Source organism: Apium graveolens, chromosome 5 (assembly GCF_009905375.1).
Source record: "Apium graveolens cultivar Ventura chromosome 5, ASM990537v1, whole genome shotgun sequence".
NCBI lineage: Eukaryota > Viridiplantae > Streptophyta > Magnoliopsida > Apiales > Apiaceae > Apium > Apium graveolens.
In genome coordinates this window covers 5,552,868-5,573,470 of record NC_133651.1, presented here as the reverse complement: position 1 = coordinate 5,573,470, position 20,603 = coordinate 5,552,868, and the positions used below count along the sequence as shown (strand labels likewise).

General features: G+C 36.1%; 1 protein-coding gene across 1 annotated transcript; it reads right to left on the bottom strand.

Annotated features, from left to right (window-relative positions):
- Positions 1–16,576: 16,576 nt before the first annotated feature.
- LOC141662075 (beta-1,4-xylosyltransferase IRX14) lies at positions 16,577–20,244 on the bottom strand. Its single transcript, XM_074469129.1, has 3 exons — positions 19,146–20,244; positions 18,495–19,052; positions 16,577–17,144 (listed from the first exon to the last, which is right to left on the bottom strand). The coding sequence occupies exons 1-3, from the start codon at positions 19,859–19,861 to the stop codon at positions 16,913–16,915; spliced, it is 1,506 nt and encodes a 501-aa protein (XP_074325230.1). The 5' UTR covers positions 19,862–20,244; the 3' UTR covers positions 16,577–16,912.
- Positions 20,245–20,603: the final 359 nt, after the last annotated feature.

Here is a 20,603-nt window from a genome sequence, read left to right as displayed (position 1 = left end):
AGTCATCAACGGATGAAAGCTTCAACGGATGTTCTGCTAATCAGCCGTTGATAAGTGGTAGTTGTACCTACAAGCAGAGGCACGTGGGTTGACAGAGAAAACTGAGATGTGGTAGCCGAATTTCAGGATCAACAGAAAAAGCAGCCGTTCTTCTTTTGTACAAAGTTGCAATAGTCAACAAAGTACTTGAGTGAACAGGAAAAGAAGCAAGTGAAGAACTTATTTTACTATTGTAATTTTATATTGTTTTTCACTTGTACACTTGGTAATATATATGAACCAAGAAGAAGCTAGTAATTAGAGAGATTTTTTCCAGAGCTGTTAAGAAATATCTTGAGAGAAAATTCGTCTAGTTTGTACTAGGATGCAGCTGTGATCAACATTGTTGAACACAGATTTTCTAATATACCATCTCTGGTGGAACAACAAATCCACCAGAAAAGTTTTTAAGGTCTGTTGTGTTCTTTACATTTGTGCTTGAATATATATCTGTCTGTATTAGCTTAAAGCAATTCACACACTTGTTCTTCTTGAACACACAACTTTATAAACTGCTCAAAACTTGAAAAAGTTTTGAGATTTACATTCAACCCCCCTTCTGTAAATCTCATTGTTAGATTTCTAGGAATAACAATTGGTATCAGAGCAGGCTCTTGACACACAAAGAGTTTAAAGATCTTGGAATCTAACAAAGATGAGTAAGAAGGATATTGGAGTAAAGATCCCAGTTCTTGACAAAGACAGTTATCACCACTGGAAGGTGAAAATGCACCTTCATCTACTCTCCCAAGATGAAGGTTATGTAAACTGCATTGAGAATGGTCCTCACATTCCCCACAAAGTAGCCACAGTTGCTACGGCCACAATTGCTGTTGGTCAATCCATTCCAAAACCCAGAGCAGAATGGACAATGGAAGACACAGAAGAAGTCCACAAGGATAAGAAGGCTATGAACATTTTGTTTAATGGTCTTGACAAGGATATGTTTGATAATGTGATAAATTGTTCAACTGCCAAAGAGGTTTGGGACACAGTTCAGCTGCTGTGTGAAGGTACAGAACAAGTAAGAGAGAACAAAATGCAGCTTCTCATTCAACAGTATGAGCACTTTCATTTTGAAGAAAATGAATCTTTAAATGACACATTCAATAGATTCCAAAAACTGTTGAATGGACTGAAGCTGTATGGTAGAGTGTACCAGGTGAAGGATTCAAATCTTAAATTTTTGAGATCCTTACCAAAGGAATGGAAACCCATGACTGTTTCCTTAAGAAACTCTCAAGATTATAAGGACTTTACTCTTGAAAGATTATATGGAATCTTGAAGACTTATGAACTAGAGTTGGAACAGGATGAGGTATTGGAGAGGGGGAGAAAGAAAGGAGGTTCAGTTGCATTGGTAGCTGAAAATGAGAAAGAATGCAGAAAAGAAACTGTGAGATCTACATCAAGCTCCAAAGATGGTGTAAGAAATCCAGAATCAGACAAGGGTAAAGGGCAAGTTGCTGAAAATGAAGACAACTCCAGTCAAGATGACTCTGATGGTATTGATGAGCATCTTGCATTTCTGTCCAGGAGATTTGCAAAGATGAAGTTCAGGAAAAACACTAGAGCCACTAAACCCCATAAGAACATGGTGGACAAATCCAAGTTCAAGTGTTTTAATTGTGGTATGAGTGGACACTTTGCAAGTGAGTGCAGAAAGCCAACCTCTGAAAAGAAGAAATTTGAACAAGTAGATTACAAAAAGAAATATTTTGATCTGCTCAAACAGAAGGAAAGGGCTTTCATTACTCAAGAAAGAGACTGGGCAGCTGATGGAGAAGAAGAGGATGAAGACATGGAATATGTTAACTTGGCTCTCATGGCTGATTCTGAGGAGAATGAAGTTAGTTCATCAAGCAACCAGGTAATTACTACTGATATAACACAGCTTACTAAAGAAGAGTGCAATGATGCTTTTAATGACATGTCTACTGAACTGTATCATTTGCGTGTATCTCTTAAATCTCTTGCTAAAGAAAATAGTAGGATTAAAGAGAACAATCTGTTTTTAAGTAATAGAAATGCTGTGTTAGAAGATAAGTTAATTGACCTAGAAAAGACTAAGCTGCATTGTGTATCTGTTGAAAATGAACTAGCTGAATCTATTAAGAAAGTAGAAATACTTTCCAATCAATTAGAGAAAGAGCAAGAGGTGATTAAAGCCTGGAAAACATCTAGGGATGTAAGTGCTCAAATTGCCAAAGTCCAAGGAATTGAATCATTCTGTGAAACTGCCTGGGATAAAAATAAAAAGAAACTGGAATTAATTGATGGACTGTCAACGGATGTGGAATCAACTGATGATGAAAGTTATCCGTTGAAGGAAGAAAAGGAACATCCGTTGAAGGTTCCTCAATTAAAACAGGCAGATGTTTCTAAAAGAGAAAATCTAAAGAAACTCAACAAAAAGTTTGGTTCAACTTCAAAGAACTTTGTCAAAGAAGGAGCAAGCACATCCAAAGATGTCAGAAAGGTGAATGTAGGGCACATGACCTTAGAACAGTTAAACAATAGGCTCAAGATGGTTGAGGATAAAAAGGAATCCAAAAGGAAATCCAACAGAAATGGGAAGGTAGGAGTTAACAAACATAACAATTACACACCTGACAAGTATGCTCCTAGAAAAAGCTGTGTGCATTGTAGTAGTGTTAATCATCTATCTGCTAACTGTAAATCTATTAAGAAATCTCCCATAACTGTACCCTCTTCCATGCCTAACATGTCTGTATCACCTCTACATGCTCTGCCTGTTATGTCTCAACAAAATCCTTATGCACATTTTGCAAACATGCCATATTTTAACAATTCTTATCTTGCTGCATTCAGTATGCCTCAATTTCCATACAATATGCCAATGTGGAATAACATGTATGCACAATCCATGCCTAATAATACTATAAATGTGCTGGATAATGTTGTGACTAACCCTACACCTCAACCAACCACATCTAAGACCAAGGTTGACTCAAACTCACCTAAGTCTAAAGATGCAGGAGGAATGAAGTCTAGGAGAAAGGCTAACAAGAATGGACCCAAGGAAACTTGGGTACCAAAATCAAATTGATTGATTTTGTGGTGTGCAGGAAAATAGAAGAAATCTATGGTACTTGGACAGTGGCTGTTCAAGACACATGACTGGAGATTTCTCCCTGCTCACAGAGTTTAAAGAGAGAGCTGGCCCCAGCATAACCTTTGGAGATGACAGCAAAGGGTTTACTATGGGATATGGCTTGATTTCAACAAGGAATGTCATCATTGAAGAAGTTGCATTAGTTGATGGTCTCAAGCACAACTTACTGAGTATCAGTCAACTATGTGATAGAGGGAATACAGTTTCCTTCAATTCTGAAGCCTGTGTTGTCACTAGTAAGAAAGACAACAAAGTGGTTCTAACTGGAGTTAGAAAAGGAAATGTGTACTTAGCTGACTTCAACTCTACAGATGCAGAATCTATTACTTGTCTTTTCAGCAAAGCAAGTTCAGTTGAGAGTTGGCTATGGCACAAGAAGCTATCCCATTTGAATTTCAAGACAATGAATGATCTAGTCAAAAAGGACTTAGTAAGAGGAATTCCTCTTGTTGAATTCTCAAGGGATGGTCTGTGTGATGCTTGTCAGAAAGGCAAACAAAGGAAAGCATCATTTCAGAAGAAGCTTGAAACAACAATTGATGAACCATTACAGCTGTTACATATGGATTTGTTTGGACCAGTCAATGTATTGTCAATAGCAAGAAAAAGATATTGTTTAGTGATTGTAGATGATTTCTCAAAGTTCACATGGGTCTATTTTCTTGGATCAAAGGATGAAGCAAGTGAAATCATTATCAATCACATCAGGCAAGTCAATAATCATCCTGACTTAAAAGTAAGAAACATCAGGAGTGACAATGGAACTGAATTCAAGAATTTGACATTAAGGCTGTTCTGTGAAGAAAATGGAATCATGCATGAGTTCTCAGCTCCAAGAACACCTCAGCAAAATGGGGTAGTTGAAAGAAAGAACAGATCTTTAATTGAGGCTGCCAGAACAATGCTTGAAGAATCAAAGTTACCAACATATTTTTGGGCTGAAGCTGTTAATTGTGCCTGTTTCACTCAAAATATTTCTCTGATCAATCAAGCTAAAGGCATGACTCCTTATCAGTTGTTCAAGAAAAGAAAACCAACTCTAAACTTTCTTCATGTCTTTGGATGTAAATGTTTTATACTAAGGAATCAATCTGACCATAAAGGGAAGTTTGATGCAAAGGCTGATGAAGGAATATTTGTTGGTTATTCAGCTGGAAAATCTTATAGGGTCTACAATCTAAGAACCAACATTGTTATGGAATCTGTGCATGTTGTGTTTGATGATAAAAAGATTGATGGACTAACAGATGAGGAACATTATGAGAGACTCAAATTTGACAATATTGAAATATATTGTGATGATAGTGAAGAAGAGATTGATGGAGACGACACTTCAAAAGGAATACAAAATTTGCTCCTGGATAATGCACAAAATTCAGCATCCGTTGAAAGACATTGTGCATCATCCGTTGAAGTACTTAATGAAACATCCGTTGATCATAGCTCATCAACTGATAATCAATTTACATCATTAATTGATGGAACTCCAAGTTCCCTGCAAAGGACCAACAACTCAGGGGGAGTTTCAACTAATCAAAACTCTATCTCACATCATGACAATACTGAGATCACCTCATCTAGAGCTCATCTTCCACCTCAAAGGAAATGGACCAAGAATCATCCCTTTGAACTGATCATTGGTGATGCATCATCTAAAGTGCAAACAAGAAGAGCTACTCAAGATGAATGTCTGTATAGTAGTTTTCTATCTCAGGAGGAACCTAAGAAAGTGGAAGAAGCCTTATTGGATCCAGATTGGATATTAGCTATGCAGGAAGAGCTAAACCAATTTGAGAGAAACCAAGTTTGGAAGCTGGTACCCAAACCAAAGAACAAGAGTCCTATTGATACAAAATGGGTATTCAGAAATAAGATGGATGAAAATGGCATTATCATAAGGAATAAAGCCAGATTGGTTGCTAAAGGCTATTCTCAGCAAGAGGGAATAGATTTTGATGAGACATATGCTCCTGTTGCAAGACTTGAAGCTATCAGAATCTTTCTAGCCTATGCAGCCCATGCCAATTTCAAAGTCTATCAAATGGATGTCAAGAGTGCATTTCTAAATGGGAAATTAGAGGAAGAAGTCTATGTAAGTCAACCTCCAGGATTTGAAGATCCAAATTTTCCAGACTATGTGTATTATCTGTTGAAAGCACTCTATGGACTGAAGCAAGCACCTAGAGCCTGGTATGAAACATTATCAAAATTTCTTTTGGAGAATCACTTCACTAGAGGTACTGTTGATAAAACTCTCTTCTTTAGAAATGTTAATGGCTCTAGTATACTTGTTCAAATTTATGTAGATGACATAATATTTGGTTCTAAAGATAATAATCTTTGTAAGAAGTTTGCTAAGCTAATGCAAAGCAATTATGAAATGAGCCTAATGGGAGAACTAACCTATTTTCTTGGTTTACAAATTAAACAAGTTAGTAATGGAATTTTCATTAGTCAAACTAAATATATTCATGATCTTTTAAAGAAGTTTGACTTAATGGAATGTTCATCTGCAAAAACTCCCATGGCCACTGCCACCAAACTTGAATTAAATAAGACTGAAAGGTCTGTGGACATTACAAGTTATAGAGGCATGGTTGGTTCACTTTTATATTTAACTGCTAGCAGACCAGATATAATGTTTGCTACATGTCTGTGTGCGAGATTTCAAGCTGATCCTAGGGAGTCTCACTTAATTGCTATCAAGAGAATTTTCAGATATCTCAAGGGTACACCAAATTTAGGAATTTGGTATCCTAGAGAATCTGGCTTTAATCTAATTGGTTATTCAGATGCAGACTATGCAGGTTGCAAAATAGACAGGAAAAGTACAACAGGCTCCTGTCAATTCCTGGGAAACAAGCTTGTATCATGGTTTAGCAAAAAGCAAAATTCAGTCTCTACTTCTACAGCTGAGGCTGAATACATTGCTGCTGGAAGTTGCTGTTCTCAAATGTTATGGATGAGGAATCAACTCCTTGATTATGGACTTCATGTTGATAGAGTACCTATCTTTTGTGACAACACAAGTGCCATAGCCATAACAGAGAATCCTGTGCAGCACTCAAGGACCAAGCACATTGATATTAAGTACCACTTCATCAGGGAGCATGTCATGAATGGTACAGTAGAACTACATTTTGTTCCAAGTGAACAACAAATTGCTGACATATTTACCAAGCCACTTGATGAATCAACATTCACAAGATTGGTAAGTGAGCTAGGTATGCTTAATTACTCTTAAAATTCATGTCTTCTTTGCAATTTGATGTGGAGCCTGAAATATATTAGTTGCTAGAACAAATTTGACTTTTAACAAAGTTTATTCCATCAACGGATGTTCCCTATCCGTTGAAAGTCAAAATTGCTCTATCAACGGATATTCATTATCCGTTGAAAGACAAGTATATCTCTGGAACTTTTATCCGTCAACGGATAAAGCTGAAGTACCTTTCAACGGATGACAATTTACATTATCCGTTGAAATGTCACATCAGACGTTTGAGGTGTTTCACAGCCGTTGATTCTATTTTCTTAACCGTTGATACCATACATACATCTGTATGTATTGGTTTTAAAGGTAGTTATTAGAATACTTACAGTTTATTCTTAAACGGCTGAAATTCACTAACACCTATTTATTGATTAATCCTTTATTTATTTTTTTTTTTTTTTTGAAAGCATATAAGCCCTTCTGATTGTTCATTATTACTTTACGCTTTCTTAGAATTTCAAGCATTTACCATTTTCTCTCTGCAAAACCCTCAAGTTATTCTCTGCAATTTCTACTCACAACAATGGCACCAGTCGTGAAGATTATGTCTCAATCTGGGTTCATCTACGAGAAGAATAATTTCATAGCTCTGGTAGAGAAGAATGAAGCCCACTCAGATTATCACAAAATGATGGACTTCATCAAAAACTGTAAACTTAGCTATGCAATGCTGGAAGCCCCAACGATTTTCTGTGAAGTAGTTGAGGAGATTTGGACAACTGCTGAGTTCAACTCCATGGATATGACTATCTCCTTCACTCTCAAAGGTAAAAATCACTGTATAAACTGTGATGACTTACAAGCATGTTTTAAATTACCTGAGAACAATGCCATGACACCACACACTGATAGTGATGTATCCAGCATGTTAGATTCCATAGGTTACTCTCTTAACTCTGCTAATTTAGGGGGTATTAGACGAAAAGGCCTTAGGAAAGAATGGAGTTTTCTTGGGGATGCCTTCATAAAGGTTTTCTCTGGGAAAATTAGTAATTTTGATGCCATAACTTCATCTCTTGTTAACATGTTCTATATGCTTGTTTCTGATAGGTACTTTAACTTTAGCAACTATGTGATGCTAGAATTAGGTACTAGATTAGGTAACAAAGCTAATAGACCTAATAACATCTATTATGCTAGATTCTTTATGTTATTGGCTAACCATGTTGCTGAAGGTTTAGTCATAATCAATGAGAATAATAAACTCAAGTGCTGGGCACAAGAGAAAAGAGTTCTTGCAGACTTGAAGAGAATGGATCTTAACAGCAGTGTGCAATTGGTATATTTACCAATCATGAATGCACCCCAGGTAGGTGAGGTAATTGCTTCTACAACTCCTACTTCTTCCAACCCCTCTATTTCTTTATCTTCTAGTGTGGCCATGAAATCTGTGTCAATGCCCCAACAGATTTCTACCAAAGTCACCAAATCCAAACTTTCAAAATCCAAGACAAAGAAAACCACCTCTGTTGTTTCTCAAAAGACAACAGTTGTAACAACAACCATTAACCCTGAGGGAAGTGATCAGGGTGTGAGTGGTGAGGGGAGGGGTGAACATCAAAGAAACCCCCAGGATAAGGAAGGAGAGTTGAGTGCTTCCCAAGCTAGCCAAGCCCCAGTTTCTCAAAAAGCTGTGGTGGTTGAAAAGGTCTCTAGCACATCCCTAGTAGCATCCTCCCAAAAGGATGTTACTATTGAAAAGAGTTCCCATCCAGGAACACAGAACAAAAGAGGGAGGGACACTAAAGCCAAACACTCACCTACAAAAGCCTTTATTAGAAGAAAGAAGGCTAGAACCCAATCTTCTACACAGGGTGCACACACTGCACAGAAACATCCATCTGTCTCTGTGCCTTCTCAAACTCAGTTTGATGTGACTCCAATAAATGTGGAGTCACAGCCCCATTCTCTCACAATAACTACACATCAATCACCAAATGCTTCTTCACCATCTCTGGATGTGGATATGCTATTCCCATCAATTCCTGATTCTCCCTCTTTACAACTCAGGGAGGAGCCCCACTCAAATACAGGTGATCATCATCTTTTAGATGATTTGTTGGATCACCCGCAAATTCTTTCAGATATAATTGAAGGATCTGTATCAACACATATCAAATCAATCTATACAGATTCAACAGTTATATCACTTTCAATTTCATCTTCTTTTCCTTCTTCAATGGATATCACTCATCCGTTGACAAGTGGTTGCTCTTCAACGGATAAGCTTAACAGCAGTTATCCGTTGATAACAACAGTTTCAACTTCAACGGATATTCCACATCCGTTGATAGTCTCTACACAAACAACTGAAATGATTCCAAGTGTAGAAGACATGAATACTGTGCAATCACTTTTAGGATTGAGGGCAGGGAGTGAAAATTTGAGTGAGAGGCTGGGTTGCTCCCAGGCAAAAGGAGAGATTGAGAGCACAAAAATGCATGCTATTTCTTCCAGCATGGCAAAAGTCAGTGAGTGGAGTACCACCTTAGAAGGTGAAGGTGAGGGAGTGAGATGTGTGAGCCAGGGGGAGCCCCTGATGCAAGAACATAGAGAAAAAGAGAGAAAAGCAGGTACAGTTGATACAAGGGTGGAACCAGCCATTGCTCATGAGTCAATGATTGTGGATGATGCTGAAAAGGAAAGACAATTTCAGCAACATTACAAAGCTGTAATTGATAACATTTCCTTGGATGCTGACACTTTTACTCATCCTGTGACAGCCTATCAACTGTTGGCTGCTCAGGGCAATGAGGAGGCAGAGAGGACACTACATCTAGTGCACTCAACAGAATCTCTTCAAAGGGATAAAGCTGCTATTAACAGGATGCCTTCTACAGCTGGTGAGCCATCTGAGGAATTTGGAGTAAATTCTGATGATGATGACTCTATTTCTTCTGATGGAAGCATGAACATAGGGGGAGATGAAGACCCTAGTTCCATTTCTAATCTACCTGAATGGGCCCTGACTAAGGAGCATAGAACAGGTGAATTCAATGTCCACCTGGTCAAACAAATCATCACTATTCAACAGGCCATTCAGAACACTTCAAATGCAAATATCAAGGCTATCCTCCAAGCTCACCTGGACTCACTGCATCTCATGAAGTTGCAGAAAGTAAAGCAAGATATGAGTCTAAATGATCTCAGGAAAGATATTGCTGACTTGAAATCCTTCACTTCAGAAAAATTGGATTCAGTCATGCCCTATGGTACTTTGCAGGACTTGGTTTCGAGATTGAAAAAGGAATCAGTTACTGAACAAAGGCTGGCCAAGTTGGAAGACAGAGTTCAAGGAATTGAAGATTCTGTGGCCACCCTTCTTCTCAACCAACAATCTCAAACCAATCTCCTAATGCAGCTGGCAAAAGCACAAGGCTTGACCCCTCTCCTTGATGATAACAAAAAGGGGGAGAATAACAGGGAAGGGGAAGGAGAGCCCTCTACAAAGATTCAGATATCTAAAGTGCTAGTTCCTGCCATCACTACCTCTCCAATCATTCAAATCAAGGGAAAATCTGATGGAATTGATTTGATTCAGCTAGCAGCAGCTGAAATACAAATGAAAGAACAATGGAGGAGAATTGATGAAAGGTTGCAATTGGTGTTTGGTTCTACACAAAACAAATCAACATCTGTGAAATTTAGCACAAAGATTGAACCAATCAACATGGAGCTCATGCCAGTAGGGAGTCTTAAGGATGGAGAAGCTTCTTCCAAAGAGCTACAAGCTATAATCCTCAAGCCCAATGAAAGATCCAATAAGGACTCAACAAAGAATCCTTTAAAAGAAGTGGACTTTCCTCCTTCAAAAGATGATGAGAACAAGATCTTAGGCAGGAGTATTGCCTATCTCAAAAAGTCCATGGATGAGGCTGTAAGGAGAAATAGAGCTATTATCATTAGAGAGGGAAAGAGCATATGTGTGATGCAAGGACATCCCAAATTCTCAATAGCTAAGAAAGAAGAAGCCAAGCAATTAAAGGCTGACAAAAGAGCACAAGCAAAGCTTGAAAAACAGCTAAAGTCAAGCCAAGTTGAAGAAATGAAAGGAATTGAAGTCAGGGGTGAAGAAAAGATTGCTAACTTAGATGAGGTTCTTGGGAGCATATTTGGTGAAAATATGGAGGAAAGAGAGGAATGGCAGAAGGGAAACAGAAGAAAGGCCAAGGCACACAGAAGGAGTGAAGATAACCCTGAAGATACCAAATCTACATCTAAACCACTACCTTCCATACCTGAACCTTTTGTTACTGATCCCTCTATAAATATCCATGGTGAACCAATCATTCCAAAAGAGGAACCTATTGATTGGGACAACATCACATTGCCTACCTTTCTAACCACTCTTCCACCACCAAAGAAACAGAAAAGAAAACCAAAATCTACACCTCCCACAACCTCTAAGAAATTCACTCAAAAACAAAAACCTAAACCTAAGTCACCCATTTCTAAAGATGATTATGTTCACATCTGTGACATAAAAGAAATTTCAGACATTGAACTCTATCTGGATGAGCTGGAGGATGTAAGGGGAATAGCTGCCTACAGACAGTTACCAGAAAGATTAGTGTTCAGATATAAAGGAGCTGGGGAAAGAACATGGCCTCTCCACAGGATTCTAAATGAAGGCTACTCTACCTTGATCAGAGTCTTTTCAGCCATCAAAAAGGATTCTGGCTTTACCAGAACAGCCAAGACTGAAATTCTCAACAAGATTGCCAACATAAGGAAGACTTGGAGGGAACCAAATGCTTTGCCCAGAACCTTACTCATACAAGAAAGGGGAACTAAAATTCACAAATCACCTCATTGGTTGATGGAATTTAGAGATGACAGAGGAGTCAGAAGATTTTTCAGACTTGAAGACCAACTCAAGATTGCCAGCAATGAAACTCTCAAGGAAATGCAATCTAAGTTGGATATCAGTGATGAAGATGAAGCTGAATTCTTCAGAAAACTCCAACTCCAAATTGAGGGAAATGACAAAGGGCTAGGAAAGAAAACCAGGGAACAAAGAAGAAAATGATGTTTTGCTCAGGCTAGAGGAGCACCCTTGGAAATACTGTAAATCTTCAATTACCTCCTAGTACATACACTTTTGCAGCACTTTTTATATTTCTACTTAGTTTCAATTCAAATATTTGTTAAGTGTTTTGTTATCATCAAGTTAACTCTGAATTTATGCCTACAGTTCTTATAGACATAAATAGGGGGAGATTGTTAGGAATATATGTGCATTAGTTTGATGATATGTTTAACAAAACACTTAAGTAGAAATTTAGTGTCTGTAGCCTCAACGGATAAGACCACTTTGGCTATCCGTTGATGGTGTAGCTTTACTTAGAAATAAGTCTAGTATTGTAGCATATTTCAGTCTCTGTATTTAAAATTGTAATTCTTAGAAGTTGAGAGAAACTATGAGTCATGTTGACTACTAGATGATATGCAGATAGGAAGGCCAATTGTAAATATTTCATGCCTTGTAATTTTGTATAAATGAAGTGGTATCAACGGATGACTTAAAAGACCTTCAACGGATGAGAAGCTAAGCTTCAACGGATGTCTCTAAAGCTTCAACGGATAACATCCTTCAACGGATGAGAGCATCAACGGATGAAAGCTTCAACGGATAACATCCTTCAACGGATGAGAGCATCAACGGATGAAAGCTTCAACGGATAACATCCTTCAACGGATGAAGTCATCAACGGATGAAAGCTTCAACGGATGTTCTGCTAATCAGCCGTTGATAAGTGGTAGTTGTACCTACAAGCAGAGGCACGTGGGTTGACAGAGAAAACTGAGATGTGGTAGCCGAATTTCAGGATCAACAGAAAAAGCAGCCGTTCTTCTTTTGTACAAAGTTGCAATAGTCAACAAAGTACTTGAGTGAACAGGAAAAGAAGCAAGTGAAGAACTTATTTTACTATTGTAATTTTATATTGTTTTTCACTTGTACACTTGGTAATATATATGAACCAAGAAGAAGCTAGTAATTAGAGAGATTTTTTCCAGAGCTGTTAAGAAATATCTTGAGAGAAAATTCGTCTAGTTTGTACTAGGATGCAGCTGTGATCAACATTGTTGAACACAGATTTTCTAATATACCATCTCTGGTGGAACAACAAATCCACCAGAAAAGTTTTTAAGGTCTGTTGTGTTCTTTACATTTGTGCTTGAATATATATCTGTCTGTATTAGCTTAAAGCAATTCACACACTTGTTCTTCTTGAACACACAACTTTATAAACTGCTCAAAACTTGAAAAAGTTTTGAGATTTACATTCAACCCCCCTTCTGTAAATCTCATTGTTAGATTTCTAGGAATAACAATATTCCAGTGTAAATTGTGTATTTGCGGTTATTTTGGACCACTTGAAATGCTGATGGTTATTTTGGGCTGTGGTTATTAAATATGGGTTATATAGGGTTTTACCGCGCATAACTATTATCTCACGTTATAAAACATATTTTTTTTACATAATATTATAAAAAGACATGTACAAAGTAGGTAGTTTGGACATTACTAATAATATAAAAATTAATAAAAATTCATACCTATAAGAAGCAGGTGAACATTTTAATTCGAGTCGGGTCCAGCCGAGTTCCAATTTACCAAATTCGAGTTCAAGATTCTTTTTTTTTTCGAGTCGAGCCTAAAAATTATCGAGTATAAAATTTGTGTTTGAACTCGACCTGTTTACCATACCAGTCGAGAACGAGTTTTAACCGAGTTTTCAAATTTATCGAGTGTTTAAACCGATATTCAAGCTCATCGAATTTTATAACGAGTTTTCAAGATTATCGGGCTATTATTTAGTTTTCAAGTTTATTAGTTTATTATAGATTTTTCGAGTTTTAACTTCAACAATTTCATAAAAAATATCCTGTTATATTAATAGTTTAAAATTATATTTTTAATTTAACACCAATATCGTATATTACAATGTTACCTTATTATTATTGAACTTTATAATTGTACAAAGTATATGAATGTAAAAGTCAAAAATCAAAAATTCACTTAATTAACGTATCGACTAAGATTTGGTCAAAAGATAAATTTAAACAGTAAACGATATAAATATATATACAAAACAGTAATTGTGATATCATATATATATATATATTGGTTTCATAATAATGTCATATTTTCTTCTTTAAAACTTCTATTTTCCTCTCAATTTTTCAAAATTTCTTAATTAAAAAAAGAGTAAACATTTAACTACTGCAGTTTTGAATTTTGCAAATAAAAATTGCTACTAAATAAATATATATATTAAATTATATAATAAAAAATAAATCTATATATCAATTGAATATATCATACTTTCGTATTAAAAATAATTTAATTTTAATTTTTTATCAAATATAATAATAAATAAAGTACGTATTATAAAATAATGATAAGTTAATTTGCAAAATAATTTTTTTAGATAGTTTACAGATGAGACATGAATTAAAAAACCCATAAATATGCTTTTAAATTTTGTTTTTACAAAAATAATCGAGTTCTGACTCTTATAAATTTGTTTTTACACCCATAAATATGTTTTTTAAAATGGGGCTCGATCCAAGTTTTTTTATTGAGCCTGAAAATGTGTTTGAACTCGAACTTGATAATGAGTTCACCTGAGTCGAGTCTCATATTATCGAGTCGAACTGGAGTCAAGATGGCTTGATTTTCTAGATTGAACTAATTTTAAAATGATATTAAAAAAATACACATACAGAGTTTTTCGTGAATGTTTACAATGATTTTTAGAGAAATATAAAAAGTACGTAGTACAAGTGGTGTAGTGGTTATGGATGTAAATAATAATCATTTTAATTGACCTTGAATTCACGAGTTCGATTCTCAACATTATTATATGTGTGTATTACATAAAAATTTGTAGATGTAGATAATGAGTTTTAAATTAGTAGTAATAAAAATTTCATGCAGCGTAGTAATTGTAATTGTAAACGAAAGTTACTTCATTGAGGTTTTCGATTCTCAACAAAAATATTTGTGTAACATTTTTTTATTATGTATATTACACGAAAGGTATATTAGTAATCTTCTAAATATAGAAGAAAATAGTTTGTTGAACCATAATGTACAAGGAGATGATCCCTCGTAATAGTTTACGAGAGAATCCTTATACAACAAACAATTTTTTAGTAGTTTAATCAATCATCCAACATTAGTGATTAAAAAAATATTTATAGAGACCGCAGACATTATCTGCGGTCCGTATAAATTACCTTTTTATCCCTATTCACGAACCACGAATATTGTTTGCACTTGAGATATGAAATAAATTCATATTTATAAGTGTATGTCCGCGCTCCGGAGAACTTACCTTTTTGCCCATGATCACGGGCCATGAATATTGTCTGCGGTTGAGACTTGATGTTAATGGAAGGATCCATTTTTACTTAATAAATAGAAATTTATTTCAGGTTTTTACCACAAATAATGTTTGCGGTCCGTGAACATGGACAAAAAGATAATTTCTCCGGACCACCCCTCGATTCGGCAACAAGAGTTGATTAGATGGGGTTCCTATAGCTATTTTTTATTCACAACTGTTAAATAATTGATCCAAGGGCTAAAAAGTGCTAAAAAGTTATTTATTATACAAAAACTCTCTGACAAACCGTTGTCAGGTATTGTCCCAGAACGTATACCGTAATGTATATAATGGATGGATCGAAACAGACCCCTGTTGATTTTTAACATAATTAACTTTTAATTAACTTTTTTTATAATCTTAAATTCATGAGATAAATGCACTTTGCACCCTCAAATAAAGTTGAAAAAACAATTTTGTACCAGAACTTTCGGAAATACAATTTGCAACCCTCAACTTCAACTTACTAATTCAGTATGCACCCTTTTGCAGATTATAATTAAAATAATAAGGGGTAAAAATGAAACTTTATTTTAAAATGTAAATAAATTTTAGTTGGAATTTAAAAAATAAGTTAAAATATTTATAAAAATGATTTCTTGTATATTAAATATTAATATTGATCAGAATATTTTCATTAAATGCACTTTAAAATCATAACGACGTCAAAGACTTTAAAATGAAATAATTACATTAAATTATATATATATAAAATATATAAAAAAATTATTTTGAATTTAATTTTGGTAGAATTATATAATTTTTGGCATTAATAATATTACTAAAATTCAAAACTCAACTATATAATATTATTCAAAAAATTTAAAGGATATTATTTTATAGCTATAATAATAAATTCAATTTTTAATATAATATGAATAATAATAAAAATTAGTTTAGTTAATATTTTACTGAAATTCCAATTCTACCCCTTATTTTTTTAATAATAACCGTCGAAGGGGTGCTTTCTAATTGGCAGGTTGAAGTTGAGGGGTGCAAACTGAGTTTCCACTAATATTGATACACATTTGTTTTTGAAACAAAATAAGAGGGTGCAAAGTGCAATTTTCTCTAAATTCATATCTAACCTAGTTTTTCCCCCTGATCACTCACGGCTTGTTTAACATAATAAAACTTTAACCAGCTTCCCATTGTATATTGGGAAAGCATTTTAATCTAGGACACCGTTGGACATTTAAGTATCTTATGAAAGCATTTTAATTCCTTACCTATCGGACATTTAAGAAGATAAAGTAATACTGTATAGTATTGTAAGACGGAGTGTGAAATTATTTATTTTGCTAATCTTACTATTTGTACTTACAAGTTACGAAAGAGATTTCTCCACGGGGACGATATTCACAATCACAACTTCATAATGGCAGAAAATCATCACTACTCAGTTCTCACCCTCAGACAAGGCAATTAAAGCATAAATAATCACTTTCCAACTAGGTTTTAATCTGTATACAGAAGAATGCACAAATTATAAAAACATCCGGACAGCATAGCCGCAAATTAGAGACATTTCATGCTCCCGATTAATTTTTTAATTTTACGGCAAATAGATAATTTCCACAACAGATTGATCAAGCATCATAGTTTTACCCTTCAAGCCGGCCACACAGCTCTCAACCAACATATTCAATTTAAAATGTATGCACTTGTCCTGTTTTTCAAGTAATTCAAAGAATAAACACAGACCTGTGGTTCCTATTACGGATTGTGATGTTTAAAATAATAAAAATAAAATAAAATAAACCTCCGGATCATTGTATCATGCCAGAGGAAATAATGGGAGCTGGTTTGACATATAACTATCCCATGTACAACAGATTTTTAAAGAAAAACCCCAACATATGAAAGACTTTTTTACCAAAAACAAAATAGGCTGTGGTAAAGTATAAAAACCAAAATGCAGGATCTTTCAACCCACCTATAATATATCTTCTATTTACTTTCCCGCGACAATGATGAACTTCTGAAGTTGTTGAGGTGGTGGCTGCTCACATTTGCAGATGCACACAACATACAGTTCTTAAAAACCATATAGCAATAGGAGTTACTCTACTTCTTGCCTGTGTTGTTTGTAGAAATGTGTTTGTCAACACTTCGTGCCTCGTGTTTTCTCTTCCGAGAATTGTGTTTTGATCTGGGTGTTCGTGTTTTTGTTGCACGCTTCTCAGTGCTCTCCTGAGTGTTGGTCAAGTTTTCATTAGAAAGCAACTCTGGAGTAGCATCAGGCCATGGTGTTCGTTTTGCTGGGACAGTAACTTCCAGTGGAGGGTCAATAATCCACCTGAATAACAAAGAAGGTTTATACTCAGCTAAAACACATAAAATTAACACTTGAAAATTTGCATTGAATTTCTCATTTCGGAAAACCACCTATGTACCATACACTAATTCTTTTCCACCCCTAATGCAATGTGCGAGAGAGAACAATTGACGAAACAGCAATTTAAATAGTGCAATCACTAAAACAGTAAAACTCTTCCTGCCAACTAAAATATTGTGGTCAGCCAAATTTGTGATTGCATTCACGATAAAGAAATTTTTCAAAGAAACAAATTCCAGTATTGCAAACTGTTTCTTGTCCAGATACTAGGAAATGTAAGTTTCGATTCAGTTATCCATATTTACCAGCTACCATTTTATTATGTCAACGCCATCCATAGTTGTCCATATCATCTGCAAGTCTTTAATTAAGACCTAGCCTATCCATCCCTTCACAATCAGAGTCTCTTCTCATCATCTCATCTCACTCATCGTGCTAGTCTGCTAGATTATCTTGGGAAAATCTTAGCCTACAGTACAAGGTAATCAATTCCTTTCCAAAGGATTACAGTTCATGATCGCAGGCACTAGCTCTTACAAAGTCTTTGATTCTTTGTGATCTCGAAGAACAGTAAACTGCTCTAGATCAATAACAATAACAGTGTAGGTGTCAACCCTTAAAATGCCCTCATGAAGGGAGCACATTTCACAATATTTCTGTCTCTAGAGTCCAGTCTCCACCTTTAACACCCTTATCATCTCGTCATCAAGACCGACAATGTCAAGTATAATTTAATATGAAGGCCATGTCAGAGAAAGATAGTAAAAGCTGCTGTGACTTGTGGAATTTACTGAATGGGAACATAGGAATTTAGCTAGCAATACAATGGAAATTTGTCCTACTGAAAGAGGGTATTAGAAAGGCCATCCGATATTCATAAGTAAAAGGCCATTCAAATGAATAGGCAACTTGTGGCTTGTGCTCCTGTCATCTCGAAGGAACAAAAAAATGAGCTAAATGAACAAATACTCATCAAGTGCAGCAAGTACTCATCTTTTACGAGTTCTAGTAATAGATGAGCTAACAGCTACACGTCTACACATGAGGAGTGTTTCTATTGATTTGCCTAAAATTAGGGTGGCCTTCATAGCTAATTTGGATGGTGGGGGTGAGTTTGCAATTGTGCTGGCAAGCCTAGCAACAACTTTCTACCTTGGCCAAGAAGGGATAATAAGCACTGCTTAGTGCTTAGGCGTCACGCCAGAAGGCACAGTTTAAGATTCTTTGTACAACTAAAATATTTACTTATAATTTATAGGATCAGCATTTATAGGGAGACATTATTAACACAAAAAAGTGTAAAGGACTAACCCGGATGGGAATTTGCTATCAGCACGTGCTTCAACACGAAGCCACCAAATCATAACCTTCCGGCCACAACTTCCAAGAGGCTCCACTACTGAAGAATCTTTCAATATAGACAGCGGGCTCTCAACATCAAATTCACCCATAACAACACTGCGCAAATCCTTAACCCATTCTGGCTTATCCTCTGCTTCTTCCCATAGCAACCTAGAATTCAATACAAACCCAGACCATTCCATCTTCCTGGGAAGCACAACTGCCTTATCACCAATTAACTTAGCACTCTTCCTGGCGTGTGGCAATGAATCAAAAGTATGCCAACCAGCTAACTGTTCCGAAGTATTACACGCCGGACCCTGAATTGGCAATCTCGATTTATTATCTCTCACTGTCTTCTGAACTCCATCAAGTTCTACATCCGAGTTACCCCCATGGGCAAGTATACCAACAGAAACAGCTCCAATCCCTTTCACAGTTTGGATCTCGTCAAAAAGCTCCATACTGTGCATATTACTATCATCCGCAAACATCACAATCCCATCCAATTTCTCGTCTCTAACAACCCTACATTAACAAAAAAATCATTCAAAAAATCAACAAAACAACATAAAATTCAATACTAATCACAACATAAACCTAAAACAACATAAAACATACCTCAATCCACGAATTCGCATCCTAGCCTCCATCCGATGCCGATCCTCCCACAAAATCTTCATCTTCTCCTCAAATCCAATATGCACAATCCTCTTCCCCGACTTGGCAATCAACGAAGCCGTTTCATTCGTAACTCCACCAGCTTCCACAACGATCCACGTCAGATCATACGGAACATTCATAAGCGAATGCATCAATCCAGTAAGATGCAAAGCCTGAAAAGTCCTAACATAAGTCGGCGTAATCACAATCACTCCCCTAGGGGTTTTCACACCGTACTGAGCTCTCTGCTCCTTCTGAACTCTCTCAATCATCTTATGAGCCTTAATCACCTCATCGGGATTCGGATGCGGCCACGGCCGCACCAGAATCCCGTGGCGCCCAACCACAACGCCACTACGCTTCACCGCCGTCTCATTCACCGCAATTTCACGATCAACAACCACTCTACCTCCACCAGTAACTAAACTAGCAGCTCTACGAAACGGCGTCGTAGTGTAAATAGTTGTAGTAGTAGTAGTGGTGAATAGAAGCAAGAATAAAAGACGCGAGAATCTAAAGCCGAGAATTAAGCTAATTAAGCAGCATAAAGCGTGAAATGCTAACCAGAAAAGCGCTGCCGGAGATTTGCCGGAAGTGTCGCCGGAATCTAGAGGTGATCGGAAACTGTTGCTCCGGCGGTTCAGGTAGCTGAGCTGTAACGCCGAGAGCTTCATTTTGCTTCAGATCTGAATTTAGGTCAGTAGGTGCTTGTTTTAACGCGTGATTTTGAATTTTAAAAAAGCAAAAAAGGAAGGAAATATATTGCTTTAAGTTTACAATTAATCGGTGTTCAGCCTCAAACTTTACGAGCCTAAGGTTCTCATTCTCGTACGAGAATGGATACTCATTTGTAAGGTTATAAGTCGTAAAAAAAAATAATGAACGGAGAATTGATGTGCTGTGTGTTGCTTAATTTAATGGATTGTTTTTGTTTGTTATATTTTCGCACACAACAAGAAGTCAATATTAAAAATATGTGTATTTTACTACAACTGCTGTTTATTGTTGTTGTTGTAGGCTGTAGAGGATGGTGGATGATTGTGAAAGACCACCGTTTTTAGTTGTTGCTCATGCTTCGAGATTGGGTGGATTCAAAGAGACCCGATCCGAATTATTTTATTGTCAAAGTTTAGACAGCGTTTAACCCAAAAACAACGGTCCACGGTAATACGGAATTAGACTATTAGTGAACACTCAGTTGGAAATTGTTGTGCTCTGGCGTTTGGGAAAAAAATGCTGGCCGGAAATGTGCCGTAGAAAAATTAAATATTTGTTTGTTAATTTACTTTATTATATATATATACTTATTTTATGTATATTTCGTATAACAGTATTTCTATGCTAAATAAGCATACATGATTTATACGAAATTAACGATTGAAAATTGAAGTACTTATATGCAATGTTCTAAAAATC

What these genes read in the sequence shown, in the direction of transcription:
- LOC141662075 (XM_074469129.1), bottom strand. Translation starts at nt 19,861, where the DNA reads ATGAAGCTCTCGGCGTTACAGCTCAGCTACCTGAACCGCCGGAGCAAC. An exon ending in ATGCGAATTCGTGGATTGAG is followed by an intron (nt 19,053 to 19,145) that starts GTATGTTTTATG and finishes TTGTTAATGTAG; the next exon opens with GGTTGTTAGAGACGAGAAAT. An exon ending in GATAGCAAATTCCCATCCGG is followed by an intron (nt 17,145 to 18,494) that starts GTTAGTCCTTTA and finishes TTTGTTATTCAG; the next exon opens with GTGGATTATTGACCCTCCAC.